This window comes from Mastigoproctus giganteus, chromosome 9 (assembly GCF_048544385.1).
Source record: "Mastigoproctus giganteus isolate SK-2022 chromosome 9, ASM4854438v1, whole genome shotgun sequence".
Taxonomy (NCBI): domain Eukaryota; kingdom Metazoa; phylum Arthropoda; class Arachnida; order Uropygi; family Thelyphonidae; genus Mastigoproctus; species Mastigoproctus giganteus.
Genome location: NC_143583.1, coordinates 45,620,179 through 45,634,825, shown reverse-complemented (window position 1 = coordinate 45,634,825; position 14,647 = coordinate 45,620,179). Strand labels below are relative to the sequence as shown.

Genomic DNA, 14,647 nt, shown 5'->3' with positions numbered 1-14,647 from the left:
AGCAAAAATTTCTGAAATTGCCTAAAGGCCAGAGATGCGAATATGCGGTGGCAGTAAATAGCAAGTCTGTTGCACGCACACTTTATTCTGCTTCGTAATTCGATGCTTTCACGTCAACTTGGATGTGTTTTTCATTCTTCTGCTACTTTTTATATTATCGTTGTTTTTAATAAAACAAAAAATGTACACATTTTTATATATTTTACCATGGACAATTGGGTAATCAGAACAAAACGGTTGAGGAGTGACAACAATAATGTTGCTACAGATACATCAGAAACTGAAAGGGTAAGAAATGTATCATGCAAAATTTTGGATACTAAAGTCATTTCAAGTGTAGTCAACTCTTCAATGTGATTCCTACAGCAACCACCAATTTCTGGTAGAGAGCCATCATATTCCAAATCAAAAAGAATAAAAATGAATAGAAAATATCAAGAAGAATTTATGAAGTACAGCTTTACTTTACTCAATGTTGTTGATGATGAGCAACGTCCTACGTGCATAATATGTTACAAAAAACTGGCTAAAAGCATTAAACCTATTAAATTAAAAAGACACTTACGTACGAAACATCCAAAGATAATGAAAAAAAACTGAATCCGTGTTCAAAAGATGATGACGCCATACAAGGTCTGAAATCTGTCAGGAAGAAACACTGCAGTTTCTTGTAAAGCTTTTAGAGCATTGTTGGAAGTTTCATATTTAAAAGGAAAAAAATTTAAATCACATACTATTGCTGAATCTCTTGTTCTCCCTGCTGCAATAAAAATTATTTCAATTATGCATGGAGAAAAGTACAGCAACGATTTAAATACCATTCTTCTATCCAGAGACATTCTTCTATCGTGAACAACAAAAAATTCCGTTTATTAAATCGATTGAGAGAAAGTCCAATTTTTGCAATACAGTTTAGATGAATTCACAGATATTTAAAACCTTGCTCAACTTATTGTATATGTCAGATACTGCTACGAGGGAGATATTTTGGAGAATTTCTATTTTGCAAAGCTTTGGAAGGAAGGAAGAATGACGGGAAAGATTTTTGATGTTATAAACATTTTCTTTCAAGCAAATATTGTCTAAAGTGGAACAACTGTTTTGCAATTTGTACTGATGGTGCAGCTGAATTAACAGGATAGGTTTGAAAGGGAAAGTAAAGGAAATTGCTCCAAATATAGTTTTGAATCATTGCATTATACAGTACATAGAGAAGCATTAGTAGCAAACGAAATGCAAACTGATTTGCATGAAGTTTTGAAAGATGCGATAAGGTTGTTATTTGGTTTTTTAGGAGCATAAGCAACTAAGGCCATATTCCTCCAGGGATATGCAGTGGTCATTCCCTGACCTTTCCGCATCCTCCATATTTGGTGGTGACAGGCTTGAACCCCAGTCTAATCAAGAAGCGTGTGCTACGCACTATGCTCCTGCCCACCTGGCTATGGAGGCGCCTATGCGATAAGGGTGATCAACTTTATTAAACAGTAGAAGCTTAAATAGCGGAGACACATTCACCATTTTCACCATTCTTTGTAATGAAATTGGATGAAACGCTTCTTTTGGATACGAAAGTGGGGTGGTTGTCCAGTGGTAAAGTGTTGCAACGACTTTTTTACCTTAAACATCAAGTTTTGTTTTTATCTATCGGATAAAAATCGGAACCTTGCTCAATTGTTTACAAATCAAAAATGGCCTGGAAAACTTAGTTCCCTTGCTGATATATTTGAAAAACTTAATGATTTAAATTTAAGTCTTCAAGAACAGGGAACAAATATATTAATACTCAGTGATAAAATAGAAACTTTCAAAAGGAAGCTTAATCTTTGGAAAACTGAATTTGAGAGTAATAATACTATAATTGAAATGTTCCCATGCTTTTCTAATTTTGTTATAATACTGACATTGTACAATTTAAGGATATCATCGCCACCCAACTAACAATGCTAATCAAGAATTTTTCCAAATGATTTAATGTATCTCCAGAAAAAAAGTTGTATTGGATTTGTGATCTCTTTGCATTTGATATTTCTTCATGTCCCAAAATTATTTATTTTATTTGCTAAATAACCATTCAGCAAAAGGAAGATCTCATCAACCTGTCATCTGACAAAGCATTACGTGCTGTTTTCAAGATTACTTGGGAAAATTTTTGGCATTCTTTTCGAGACAAGTATCCAGAATTATCGAAACTGGCGATACAAACATTGCTACCCTTCGGGTCTACATATTTGTAGGTCTACATATCGGGTCTACATGTGAGGTTGGTTTCTCAAAATTAATAGCTATAATGACAAAACAGCATTCCAGACTTGATCCAGAAGTTGCCATAAGATTAGTAATTTAAAACATTGCGGCAAATATGGACCAAATATTATCGGTTATCCAGGCTCGTCCTTCTTATTGTTTTGTTTTGTAATTGTTCATTTTTTATTGCTTTGTAATCTTACTTGAAGAATAAGAATTTGGTTTATTGTTTTTGCTGTATTCAATTAAAATATTAAACAATTATTTTAATGCATAAATTAAAAAGGAAACAATTTTTTTTTATTCCTTTCTCAGTACTCGAATAAAATTTTCTACTACACAATTTATAAAATGCCATTTTATAAATGGGGTTTACATTGAGGGGTCGCATTAATTTTATATTTAATACAGGGGGTTGCCAGCGAAATAAGTTTGCATGCCACTGCCCTAGGGCACGCAGGGTGTCACGAAAAGTGAAACGCCTAACAGCTACTATATCTCCGAAACTAATAGACAAAAGTATAAACAATTTATACTTATTTTGTCGGGTATATAATGCCGTCGACAAATATGCAAAAAAAAATTAGAAATTTTGATGTTTAATATAATTTTTTTCAAAAAAACTAAACAGTTCACATTTTGCCATTGCACCTTTGTTACTTTCACTCTCAATAGCAGTGACGCAACAAGTACAATGCATGCGCCCAAGAAAACGCAATTGTACGCAACAAGTGCAGTGATACAACAAGTTGCATACAATTGAGCAATAAAATTGTTGCCCTTTGAGAGCTCTACAAGGATATATAACTAGATTTCAAATCGGGTTTTTAGTTTTCGAGAGTTGAACAACTTGTTAAAGTAACTACTTTGTTCAGTTACTTCGCATTTGTCAAGCAGTGAAGTTGTGTTTCATTTAGTTAAGTTGTTACGATGCCGAAAGTTACATCAACTAAACGTATTCAAAGATTTCGAGAAAATCACAAGTCAAGCACATACCTTGTTGAAAAGCAAGCACATTCCTCGACTTCGTGGAATCAACATTCGGTCTTAATAAACTCGCATGAGATCCTACAAAACCTACTACGCGTGGTCAATCATGTATCAACTTGGTCTTCAATCGCAATGTTAACAGTTTGAATTGTTTCAACTATGTATCCTACTTTAGTTACCACAAACCATTATTGTTGATTGTAAATGAAAATACCGAATAAAATAAAACTGATTTTATTAAGCTTAAAGCTTTTATTAAGCTTGTATTTTTTCATTTCACATGACGTTATTCAAGGATCCACCTTCAGCTCCATAGAGCTAATGTTGATTTTTTTTTTTATGCTGGTGCCATAAAATAATTGCAGTAAGCACTGGTTACTGTGATCACATTTGCGAATTGAAATGAATTTTGATTCTATTGAATGGCAATTGTAATAAGCAAAAATCTGAGGAATATTATCCACAAGCTATAAAAGTGAAGATATAAAGCACAAATTTATACTTTTATTTTACCTTAACAATTAACAAATTTAAATGATACGTGAAAATTGGAAGAATATTATCCACAGGTTAGCAAAATAAAAGTAAATTTATGCTTACGTACATAGCTTAATTAATATACATACAATACTAACAAAACATAACACTTTGTAACCTGATATTTCTGTTCACTGACTTTTTTTGGGGTTGTAAAATACAAAACAGTAAAAAAAGATAAGTGTCAATAACAAAGAACACGGTATGCAGAAATTGCAACTAACACGATATGGGCAAATGAGATACGGAGAAAATGTTTACAAAATTTAAATATAGGAATGAAAAGATTCTGAACATTTAGAGAGTTTTATTTTATTGTACTGAGGTTATGGTCTTCTTCTTCTTTTAAAAGGAAGCAGAAATTTTTAGGAATTAAATTGAAGATTGAGATTTTAAACAGACTTTCAAAGGGAGAAAATGGGTCTTCGTTAGCAAGATTTTATGAGATTGAAAAGTCAACCATAACAGAAATTAAAAACAAGAAAAAAATTTTAAAAAGTTCGCATCAAAATTTAATTCAGATGATGGTGCCAAAAAAAAAAGAAAAGGAAAACTTTGAGAACAACTAATGACTCATCCCTCAAAGATGCTGTTTGTTGTTGTTGTAGCTGGGTTCTGGGAGCATCAGCAACTAAGTGTATACTGTCTGTAAACTGCATGTTCTGTGGTTGATTTTCTGTTTGCTGGAGGAAAAACCATGCTACCCTCGCCTGAGACTGACTGATTCAGCCACGTTATAAAAAAGGCCCATAAAAGGGGTAGAATTTTTTTCAGCCTGGACTGTACTTGTTAACAGGAGAGATTGCTTCTACAGGGATGGGATACACTTAAATAGAAAGGGTGCAAGAATATTTGCTGATGCTATCGAGGCAGTGTTAGGTGGGTCGGAAAACTGCTAGCTTGGGGGGAGACAAAGACCAATAGATTGACAGTAGCCACTGGCAGAGGTGAAAGAGATTCTTGCACTGCTTCTATTAGAATGAGCAGAAGCCTGAAAAACAAGATGCATGGTATTTCAGAGACTGCTGGGAGCCATTGCGGTACAAATAAACACATGGGTTGTGTTAGGGTAGCTAAGAATAGAAACAGGTGCAGGTATACTTGCGTGTACACCAATGCTAGGAGTTTAGTAAATAAATTTGATGAATTTGAGGTATTGCTCAAAACATCAAAGGCAGATATTGTTGGGATATCAGAGACGTGGTGTCACACAGATATAAGGGATGCAGAACTGCAATTTGGGGAGTACAACGTCTACAGAAAGGATAGACAGGATAGGAAGGGGGGAGGGGTTATGCTATTAGTTAAGAAACACATAAAAACCAAGGAAGTGAAGCCAGTCGACATCGCTGGACACTGCAGTGTTGAGTCAGTTTGGTGTGACATAAGCATTGGGAGATCAAAATTGAGAGTAGGAGTGTTTGTTTTGTTTGTTTTTTGGTTTTAAGGAGCATTAGCAACTAAGGCCATATTGCTCCGGGATATGCGGTGGTCATTCCTCGACCTTTCCGCATGCTCCGTATTTGGTGGTGACGGGCTCGAACCCCGGTCTAATCAAGAAGCATGTGCTACGCACTGCTGCTCCTTCCCACCTGGCTACGGAGGCGCCCAGAGTAGGAGTGTGCTATAGGCCTAATGACTCGGATGAGTATAATAAGGAACTGTACAGGGAAATAGAGTGGGCCAGTAAATCAGAGAGTCTTATAATGGGAGATTTTAATTTCCCAGATATTGACTGGAATTTGGGGGCTGGTTACTCACACACTAGCAGGACTTTTGTGGATTTATTGGATGATTGTTTTCTACATCAGCATGTTCAGGAGGCAACTAGAGGGAGTAATACTCTTGATTTGATTATCAGCAGTGATTCTTCATGCATTAAGAATCTGCAGATAAATGAACCACTAGGTGGCAGTGATCACAGTGTGCTGAAGTGGGATTTACTCAAAGAGGTAACTACCATTAGGGGTAAAGGGAAGGGTTATTGCTTCCGTAAAGGCGACTACGATGGACTGAGACAGTATTTAAATTCTATCCAGTGGGACCAACTGATGATGTTACCAACAGCAAATTCAAAATGGGAAGCATTCAAAGAACGTATCTTGGAAGCTACTAGGCTTTACATACCAACTAAGAAATATTGTTCAAGGTTTAGGCCAAAATGGATGTCAGATGAACTAATGAGGCATATGGCAGAGAAGAAAAATGCATGGGATACTTACAAATTAACACATGACACAGAAGCCTATGATAGATACAAGTTGATATGCAACCAAGTTACAAAGGAGGTTAGGCAGGCGAAGGCAGATTACGAGAAATCCTTGGCAAGGGATGCAAACAAAAACAGCAAAGAGTTCTTTACTTATGTAAACTCTAGAAGGAAGGGGATGAATCAGATTGGTCCACTTGATATTGATGGGTCAACTGTTGATGATCCTGCTCAGGTAGCTAACAAACTAAATGAATATTTTGCATCGACATTCACACATGAGGAGTTATTCAGCAAAGGGGAATGCCAGAGGTGTATTCAACTCTAGCAGTAAGCTACAGAATCTTGAAATAACTGGGAGTAAAGTGGAGGAGAAACTGTTGAAGATAAACACAAGAAAGGCACCCGGGGTGGATGGGATCTATCCAGTTATATTAAAGGAGGCAGCAAAGGAAGTAAGCAAACCCTTAGCCATAATTATGAGAGCTTCCTTGGCCTCAGGGGAGGTACCCATAGACTGGAAATGTGCAAATGTGACCCCAATTCACAAAGGAGGATCAAAGGCTGACACAAGTAACTATAGACCTGTCAGCTTAACTTCTGTTCCAGGAAAATTAATGGAGGCACTGGTTAAAGAAGCACTGCAGGATCATTTAGACAAGACTTCAGTTATAGCTCAGACACAGCATGGTTTTGTTAAGGGGAAGTCTTGCCTGACCAACTTGATTGGATACTATGATGCAGTCACAATAGAACTGGATGCAGGGAATAACTTTGATATTATATACTTGGATCTTAGAAAGGCTTTTGATACTGTTGCACATGGAAGACTGCTACACAAATTGGAGCAGTGTGACATTGGAGGCAAATTGCTGCTATGGATAAAAGGGTGGTTGAGTGGGAGAAGACAGAGAGTGGTAATCAATGGACACTGCTCATCGTGGACTAATGTTATTAGTGGAGTCCCTCAGGGCTCAGTGTTGGGTCCATTATTGTTTTCTGTATTTATAAATGATATTGATGATGGTATATCAAGCTTAATGTCCAAGTTTGCAGATGATACAAAGGTTGGCAGGGTTGTCAAGGACACTACTGACACTATGCTGCTGCAACAGGATCTGGAAAGGTTGAGCAGATGGGCTGAGAGGTGGCAAATGAAGTTTAACATTGACAAATGTAAAGTACTACACATGGGAAACAGCAACCCCAGAGCAACGTATCAACTCTGTGGTACTACACTGACAGTGGTAGAGAATGAAAGGGACTTGGGGGTGATTGTGCAGGCAGATATGAAGTTCTCTGAGCAGTGCAGACGGGCTGCAAGAGTAGCTCATGGAGTATTGTCAATGATATACAGGAATTTTTCCAGCAGGGATAAGGAGGTGATTATTCCATTGTATAAGGCAATGGCCAGGCCACACCTAGAGTACTGCGTACAGGTCTGGAGGCCTCATTTCAAGAAGGATGTAGAGCTACTGGAACGAGTACAGAGAAGGGCAACAAGATTAGTGAATGGAACAAAGGGGTGCTCTTACGAAGAAAGGCTTAAGTTTTGCAAATTACAGTGTCTGGCGACTAGGCACCAGCGAGGTGATCTGATAGAGGTGTATAAAGCCTTGAATGGTTTAAGCATGCTCAATGCTGATGGGATTCTTCCTCTAGCTCAGAAAAATCACCTGAGAGGGCATAAATTCAAATTGAGGAAAGACAGATGTAGGATAGACGTGCGGAAATTTGCCTTTAGCCTGCGGGTGGTTGGTTGGTGGAACAGACTGCCATCCCTTGTGGTGGAGGTTGATAGCCTAAATAAGTTTAAGGCTCAGCTGGACAGGTATTTTGAACGAACAGAGGGGTGAAGTGGAAGTGGGTTTTTTTTTTTTTTGGCTGATGCTGCATAAGCTTGCTTTCTTGCATCAAATGCCTCTACTAATGCTAATGCTAATGCTAATGCTAAAAATTCCTCCCATCATTGACGGTACTCAAACTCAGGTCTTTTACACCCAGAGCAGGGAGGACGATGATTCTACCAACCATGCTACTCACAAGGGCTAGGTACATACGAGCAAAAAGCTGAATGATGTCCAATTCAACTACTCTTGCTGAAAAGAGTGAGAGATCCGACAACAAAGAAATGAGTTTGAAAATGGTGCAGCAAAAAATAATTCATTATTTTTGTTAAAGACCAGACCTATACACATGTGTTATTGCAGCTGAAAGTTACATTTATTCCATTTGTTACCTATGAATAAAAATATGCAAATACACTTAGTGTTTTTATTTCTAAACTTGTTAATCCTTATTTTTAGTCTCCGAAACTGTATTTTTGATAAGTTTGAAAATTCAAACAAATCGGAAATCCGAACTATTCCCAGTCCCAATTAGTTTGAATTATCAATGCTCTACTTATTATAAATTTTAGACAATAATTTGAAGTACAATATTTTCACATTTTTGAACTTTACCTGAATTATCTGCCATGGCTCATCAAGTAAGGACCTCTTTGTCCTTCTAAGAAATCCTGCCAATCCTGTTGAGGGTCCACTGCGAATAACACTACTGCCAACATCAAAGCCTTTACCTTGTAATTTCTTATGCTGCTTTGGTTTCATTTCTTTTTGCCTGGCTTGAATAGCCCATTTCTTTTTGTGATAAGTAAGCCACACTAAATGTTCTTGCTAAAATAAATAAGGACCAACACAGCATTAATAGCCATTTCTGTTCTCAGAATTTTAGAGCACAACACTTCGTTGTAAATATTGCAAAGCATCAATTTACAGAATTTACATAGCTAGAAAATCATATTCATTTACATAACCATTACCATAAAAATATAAAACCAAAGCTTCTTATATCTAAGCATTGCACTTACAACATAGTTATATAGATTATTGTACACCAAAGCTAAGTGCTCTAAAATTTCATGTAATATAAGTTTCATATGCCATTTAGCATCTCTCATATTGTGGAGTCAGTGGCAACTACACTGTCAGTTCTTACACTCAGATTTCATACTGATGAGATTTGGAGATTATTGCCAAAAATCAGATGACAAGCTCCAAAGCTGTGCCATCTGGGCAACAACATGAATAAAAAATCAAGTCTTCCCTACTTGGAAGCAATGCTTATTCAAAGTGTAATGAGTAGAGCAACTCATTAAGGGAGTCACAAAGGGAATTTCAAGTAATGATGCCATTTGCACACTTTGTTTCTATATTTTAATGGATATATAAATTAATGCCATTAAACTATTTACCTTGTAGCTGTTTCTCTTTAAACAAAATAAATTCAAATAACAAAAGTATGTGATATATATTTATATTATTTTACAAGAACAGGCACTCCCTCCGACTTATGTAAGGGTTGCGTTCTGCAGAACTCTAGATAAGTAGGAATTTTACGTAAGTCGGAATTTCCCTAAATGCTTATGCATCGCTCGCAAGCAAATTTAATTGAAGCAAAAAAGAAATGTTCGATGAACATTTAAATAGAATTATTTATTCAATTTGGCATGCTTGCATTATATGGGTTATATCAATGTGCCTGATGTCATTCTTGCAAATCTAAGTTTAGTGTATCATGTTACTTATACATAGATTGAGAAAACACACTTTTCTCCCTCTTGGTGCTGGATTATTCAAGCAAAAGAAATATAGTTTTTTAATAGATTTCATTTTGAACTACTTAAAGAAGGTTACATTAGTTTACGCCATCACGACGAATTCAAGCGAAAAACACTGTGTCCATTATCTTGTATACAATAGATTACGAAAACCCTTTTACGCACGAATATGTTAGCCTTGTAGCTGTTTATCCCCCACTTGCCGCTATTTTAAGCAGTAGCAAGTATGGAATAAACACCCTAACTAACACTAACCATAGCGGGCTAGTATGTCAATCACTACTACATGCAACGATCAGTCGGAAGGGGTATCAGATTGTAATTATAAAATTACAAAAAGGGAGAGGAGGCAGGCATAACATCAGCAAGTTTTACCTTTCAAGCATCATTTCCAGAATTAACTCTCCAGCTGATAAGCACGCTGCTGCAGAAGTTGAGGGCTTTGGAGATTTAGAAGGGGTTTTTTCCAACACATCACAAAATTTCTCTGCAGCTGCAGAATCGGCACTGGCGATTTCACCACATACTTTAACATTGTGGAAACCAGTGCGATGCTTGAACCTATTAAACCACCCATTGCTTGCCACAAACTTGGCTTGGGGTTTGCCGTACTTATTCTTAATATCTTAATAAATACTTCTTGCTTTTGCTTGAATGGCCATTGGACTTAGGGGCACTTGCTTCTACATCTGATTTTCCATCCATATTATTAATAGCTTTTCCATCTCCGATATAGCACTTGAACACTGTTGATCTTTTATATGTGCACTATCCTTTAAAAGTAGTATTCACTGTTGAAGCAGCGAGACCTAATTCCGTGCAACAGATGACAAACAGTGTCCTGCTTCGTAATTCTTAATTAATCATCTTCATTTCTAAATCAATTTTGTTTCGTTTCCTAGCACTGCCAGCACTTGCACTTTCCGTTGGTCCCTTTCCCTTCACCATTGTAATAAGTAAATAGGAATGAAGAGAAGATTCTAACAAATTTATTTATGTGTTTTATATGATTGAAGATTTCAGTGATTTCAGTATCGCAAATGCAATAAGATTGAGTTTACTACCCATTTATAATAGATTGCGCTAACAGAAAAGCCCAATAAACCAGAAAGTGCAAATTGTTTTCATTGTTTTAGGGTAGTGACCACCAGAAATGTGTTTTAGAAAAATATCACAAAGGCATTCAAAATTGATTCTTATAACAGAACATATTATAATGATGAAAGTGTAGTGCAACGACCATTATAAAAATGACCTTTTAGAGAGATAAATATCTTAGTTATATAGCAAAATTTTCAACTTCTGAGGTCTTGGAACAAATTACCAAAAAAAAAACAATGTGTTATTGGGTTCACATTGCATATTTTCATGATATCTCCATTTATTCCTATGGGATGAAAAATACGTTTCCACAATTTTTTAAAGTTTGCACGGCCTTACGTAAAGTTGAATTTCCGTAAGTCGAGTATTATGTAAGCGGGCAGTGACTGTATTCTGTTGTAGAATTAGATAGTATGAACCAGAGCTGTAATGCTCAATACTTTCTACGTTGGTATCAATATTTGTAAAATAAAAAGAGATGTTTACCTCAATATAGTACATAGAACACTTCCGACGGAAGCGTTCTACGTACTACATTGAGGTAAACTTCTCTGTTGTGGAATATAAACAAAATACATGTACAAGACATGATCGAGTACAAAACACATATCAATACACTTAGTGATCACTGAATTATGACCACCTACATAATACCTAGCTGGGCTAACATTCACATGGATAACAGCCACTATGTGCCTAAGCACTGACTCCAGTATGCCTAAAGACGTCCATAGGGCTCTGCAACCATGCCGCCTGCAGGGCTTTCCACAGCATCGAACAGATGAAGTCCACATGCTTCCACAGTGTCGAACAGCTGCATGTCCACATGCTTCACTTCCCATTGCAAAAACATCTGTCCCACTTGTGTTCAATTAACCCCAGGGGCTCACATCTGGTGAGTATGGACTTGGCAAACTCAGGATTCTGAGCTGGATATCATCATTCTTCCCTTTCTCCTTCTTGGTGATTCCTTTCTACTTCTCTCTCTCTCTCTCTCTCTCTCTCTCTCTCTCTCTCTCTCTCTCTCTCTCTCTCTCTCTCTCTCTCTCTCAGGGTAACTCTGGGATTTTTTTTTTTTTTTTTGCCTGGTGCAGCATAAGCCTCAGGCTTCCTTGCACCATATGGCTAATAATAATAATAATAACAATTGGATCAAAGTCAGGCAAATTTGGAGGCCAGTCAAGATAGGTGATATTTTTACTGTGTTTCTTGAACCACTCGTGCACAGTGTAGGCTGATGACATGGCACATTACTGTCTTGGAAGATCCCATTTCTGTTCTGGAAAAAATGCAATGTGGCAGGGTGCACGTGGTCTCCTAAGAGCTGGCAGGAGGGTATTTATTCTTTTAGGACTACCACAGTTGTTTTTGGAAATAAAGTTCTCTTTTTCAGGCACACTCAATGACCTGAGTGCTATACTTAATACTAGCTATTGACATAACTGACCTCAAATTTTGTTTATCTAGCAAACTAAGAACTTTTAGGTACTATTACTTATTTCTTTTGGGCAATTAATTAATTTTCGTGGGCTTGAGGACTGTCAGCCTAAGAATATTTTATAATGGTTACACAATCTTCCTCTGGTTACCCTACAATCAATCCAATGCCCACAAATTCTAAATGGAGCAATGTGCCATTGCAAGAACCTTTCCTACAGTTAGAGAAGGTAAAGAAAAAAGATTTTCCTCCTCTTCGGGAGTAACATCTTTGCAAAAGGAAGAGTATTTAATTTGTCAAGGTGACACTAGTATGATTGACTATATACATGCCTTAAAACCAATTTAATAAAAACATTGAAGCAAGGAACCAAAGTCACAGCCCCCAATGATTTTAGATGTACATAAAACTTGGACAGCTTTGGAACAGCTTGCAATGGAGCTTACTACAGAAAATTAATCATTAAAGGCAACATTCTGTGTGCGTGAGAGAGAGAGAGAGAGAGAGAGAGAGAGAGAGAGAGAGAGAGAGAGAGAGAGAGAGAGAGAGAGAGAGATCAACAAGGAATCCACTCAGGCACCAATACCCTCTTATGTTCAATTGTCTAACCATGTGGTTTTGTTCCTCTTCAGACCAACAAAGAGCTTAAACAAAATATAATTACTAAACTTGGACAAGATCTAAAACAAGTAAGAATAAAATCGATTAGAAAGATTAGGGAGAAGGGTGTTATCATAGAGACTGCTTCTGCAAATGACTTAGAGAAATTAAAACAATGTAATAAATTTGAGCAATTAAAGTTAAAGGTGGATCTTCCTAGGAAGACAGGACCCACCATGATAATATATGATGTTTCAAAGGATCTGAAACCTGAAGATATTTTAGAGGACATGTGTCAAAAGAATCTTAGAAAATTTGACTATATATTTGAAGAGTTTAAAGAAGCCACAGAGATAAGGCTTGCGACTAAAACTAAAAATTACGTGAACTGGATTGTTGAAGTCTCTGGAGGTATCAGAAGAGCAATAATAAATCAGAATAATAAAGTATTCCTGGGGTGGTCAGTTCACAATGTTAAGGACTTTGTCATTGCAATGAGATGTTTTAAGTGTTTGGGTATGTGCACTTGCCAAAATATTGTAGAGGAAGATAAACATTGTGTGTGTCCGTTGTGCTTCAGGTCATCATCATCAGTCACAAAGTCCAAATAGGGAACAACCTGTTATCTGCCCTAATTGTAAAATCAGAAAAAAAGAATTGTAAGCAGAAATATAGGGATCCTAGATGCCATGAATACCTTCGAGCCCAATAAATGACTAAACTAATAACAAATTATGAATAGACATTATGACATAGAAATATTGACAGAGAAAATTTAAAAATACTCTAATTGAACTGTCAGAGATTCATCACAACTATGAATGAACTATCAAAAATAATCAAAAAAAAAGAATATACAAATACTGTTTACAAGAACCATGTACATTTAAGAGCATAATTAAAGCACTCCCTTGTGGGTGCACAGTCACAAACTATGGTTACTGGTTACAGTGGAAACACTGTTGCCAGAGGTTGAGCTGCAATTATAGTGGCTGACTATAACATCACTGTCACAGAGATCACTGGGCTTTGTACACCACTTATGCCTATTTGGAGGGGAGCATTTAGTCATTCATATCTAATTTCTTTATACATGAAACGTAATCAACCACACCAACAAATTGATTCTTTCCTGCTGTACCTGGATGAAACATTACATAAACTTGCAGGTAAAAACATCATAATTGGTAAAGATGCAAGTGCCTCTTCTACTCTGTGGAACAGCCCCCAAACAAACAACAAGGGAGAGCTGCTTAAAGGACTGATTACAGCAAATGACTTAATAATATGGAATACAACAACACATCCACCAACTTGTGTAATATCCATGAGACAATTGTATATTGATGTATCCCTCTCAGGCAGAAATATGCAAAGTAGAATCTCAAATTGGCAAGTTCGACTAAGAAGCATACCTTTTAGTTGAACGGAGACCATAAATCCATAACTTTTTTGATTACCTCTCGCATCTTCCAGGAAAGAAATAATATTTTATATTTTACAAAACACAAGACCAAAGCTGCTAACTGGCCAATTTTTGATTACTGTCTGTGTTCTCTTCAGTCTCCACCTGTTACCAAAAGACTGCATCAACTTAATACACAACAACAAGCAGATGAAATTCAATCCTTAATCACCAATGCATGCTATTCCAAAAAAGAAAAGAAGTAGAAACCACATACCCTAGTGGATAGACAATCTAACCACTTGGAGGGAAAAAAATGATGAAAGCTAGAAAAGACTATCAGAGAGCCAAAAGAAACAAGGGGAAGAGACCAAATTCAAAGACACCAGGATATTTATAAGGCACACAGAAGAAACTATCATAATAACCATATATCATGAAAAAATGAGGACCTGGGAATCTTTGGTTCAAAATGTAAGTTTCAGATCCACAGACTAAACT

The 14,647-nt window shown here is 36.6% G+C and overlaps 1 protein-coding gene across 1 annotated transcript in view; it reads right to left on the bottom strand.

Annotated features, from left to right (window-relative positions):
- The window catches only part of PolE1 (DNA polymerase epsilon catalytic subunit 1), a 650,197-nt gene that overhangs the window by 277,217 nt on the left and 358,333 nt on the right, over positions 1-14,647 (bottom strand). The window contains 1 exon segment of the mRNA XM_090380641.1: positions 8,446-8,658. Within this exon segment, the coding sequence (XP_090236767.1) occupies positions 8,446-8,658 (213 nt within the window).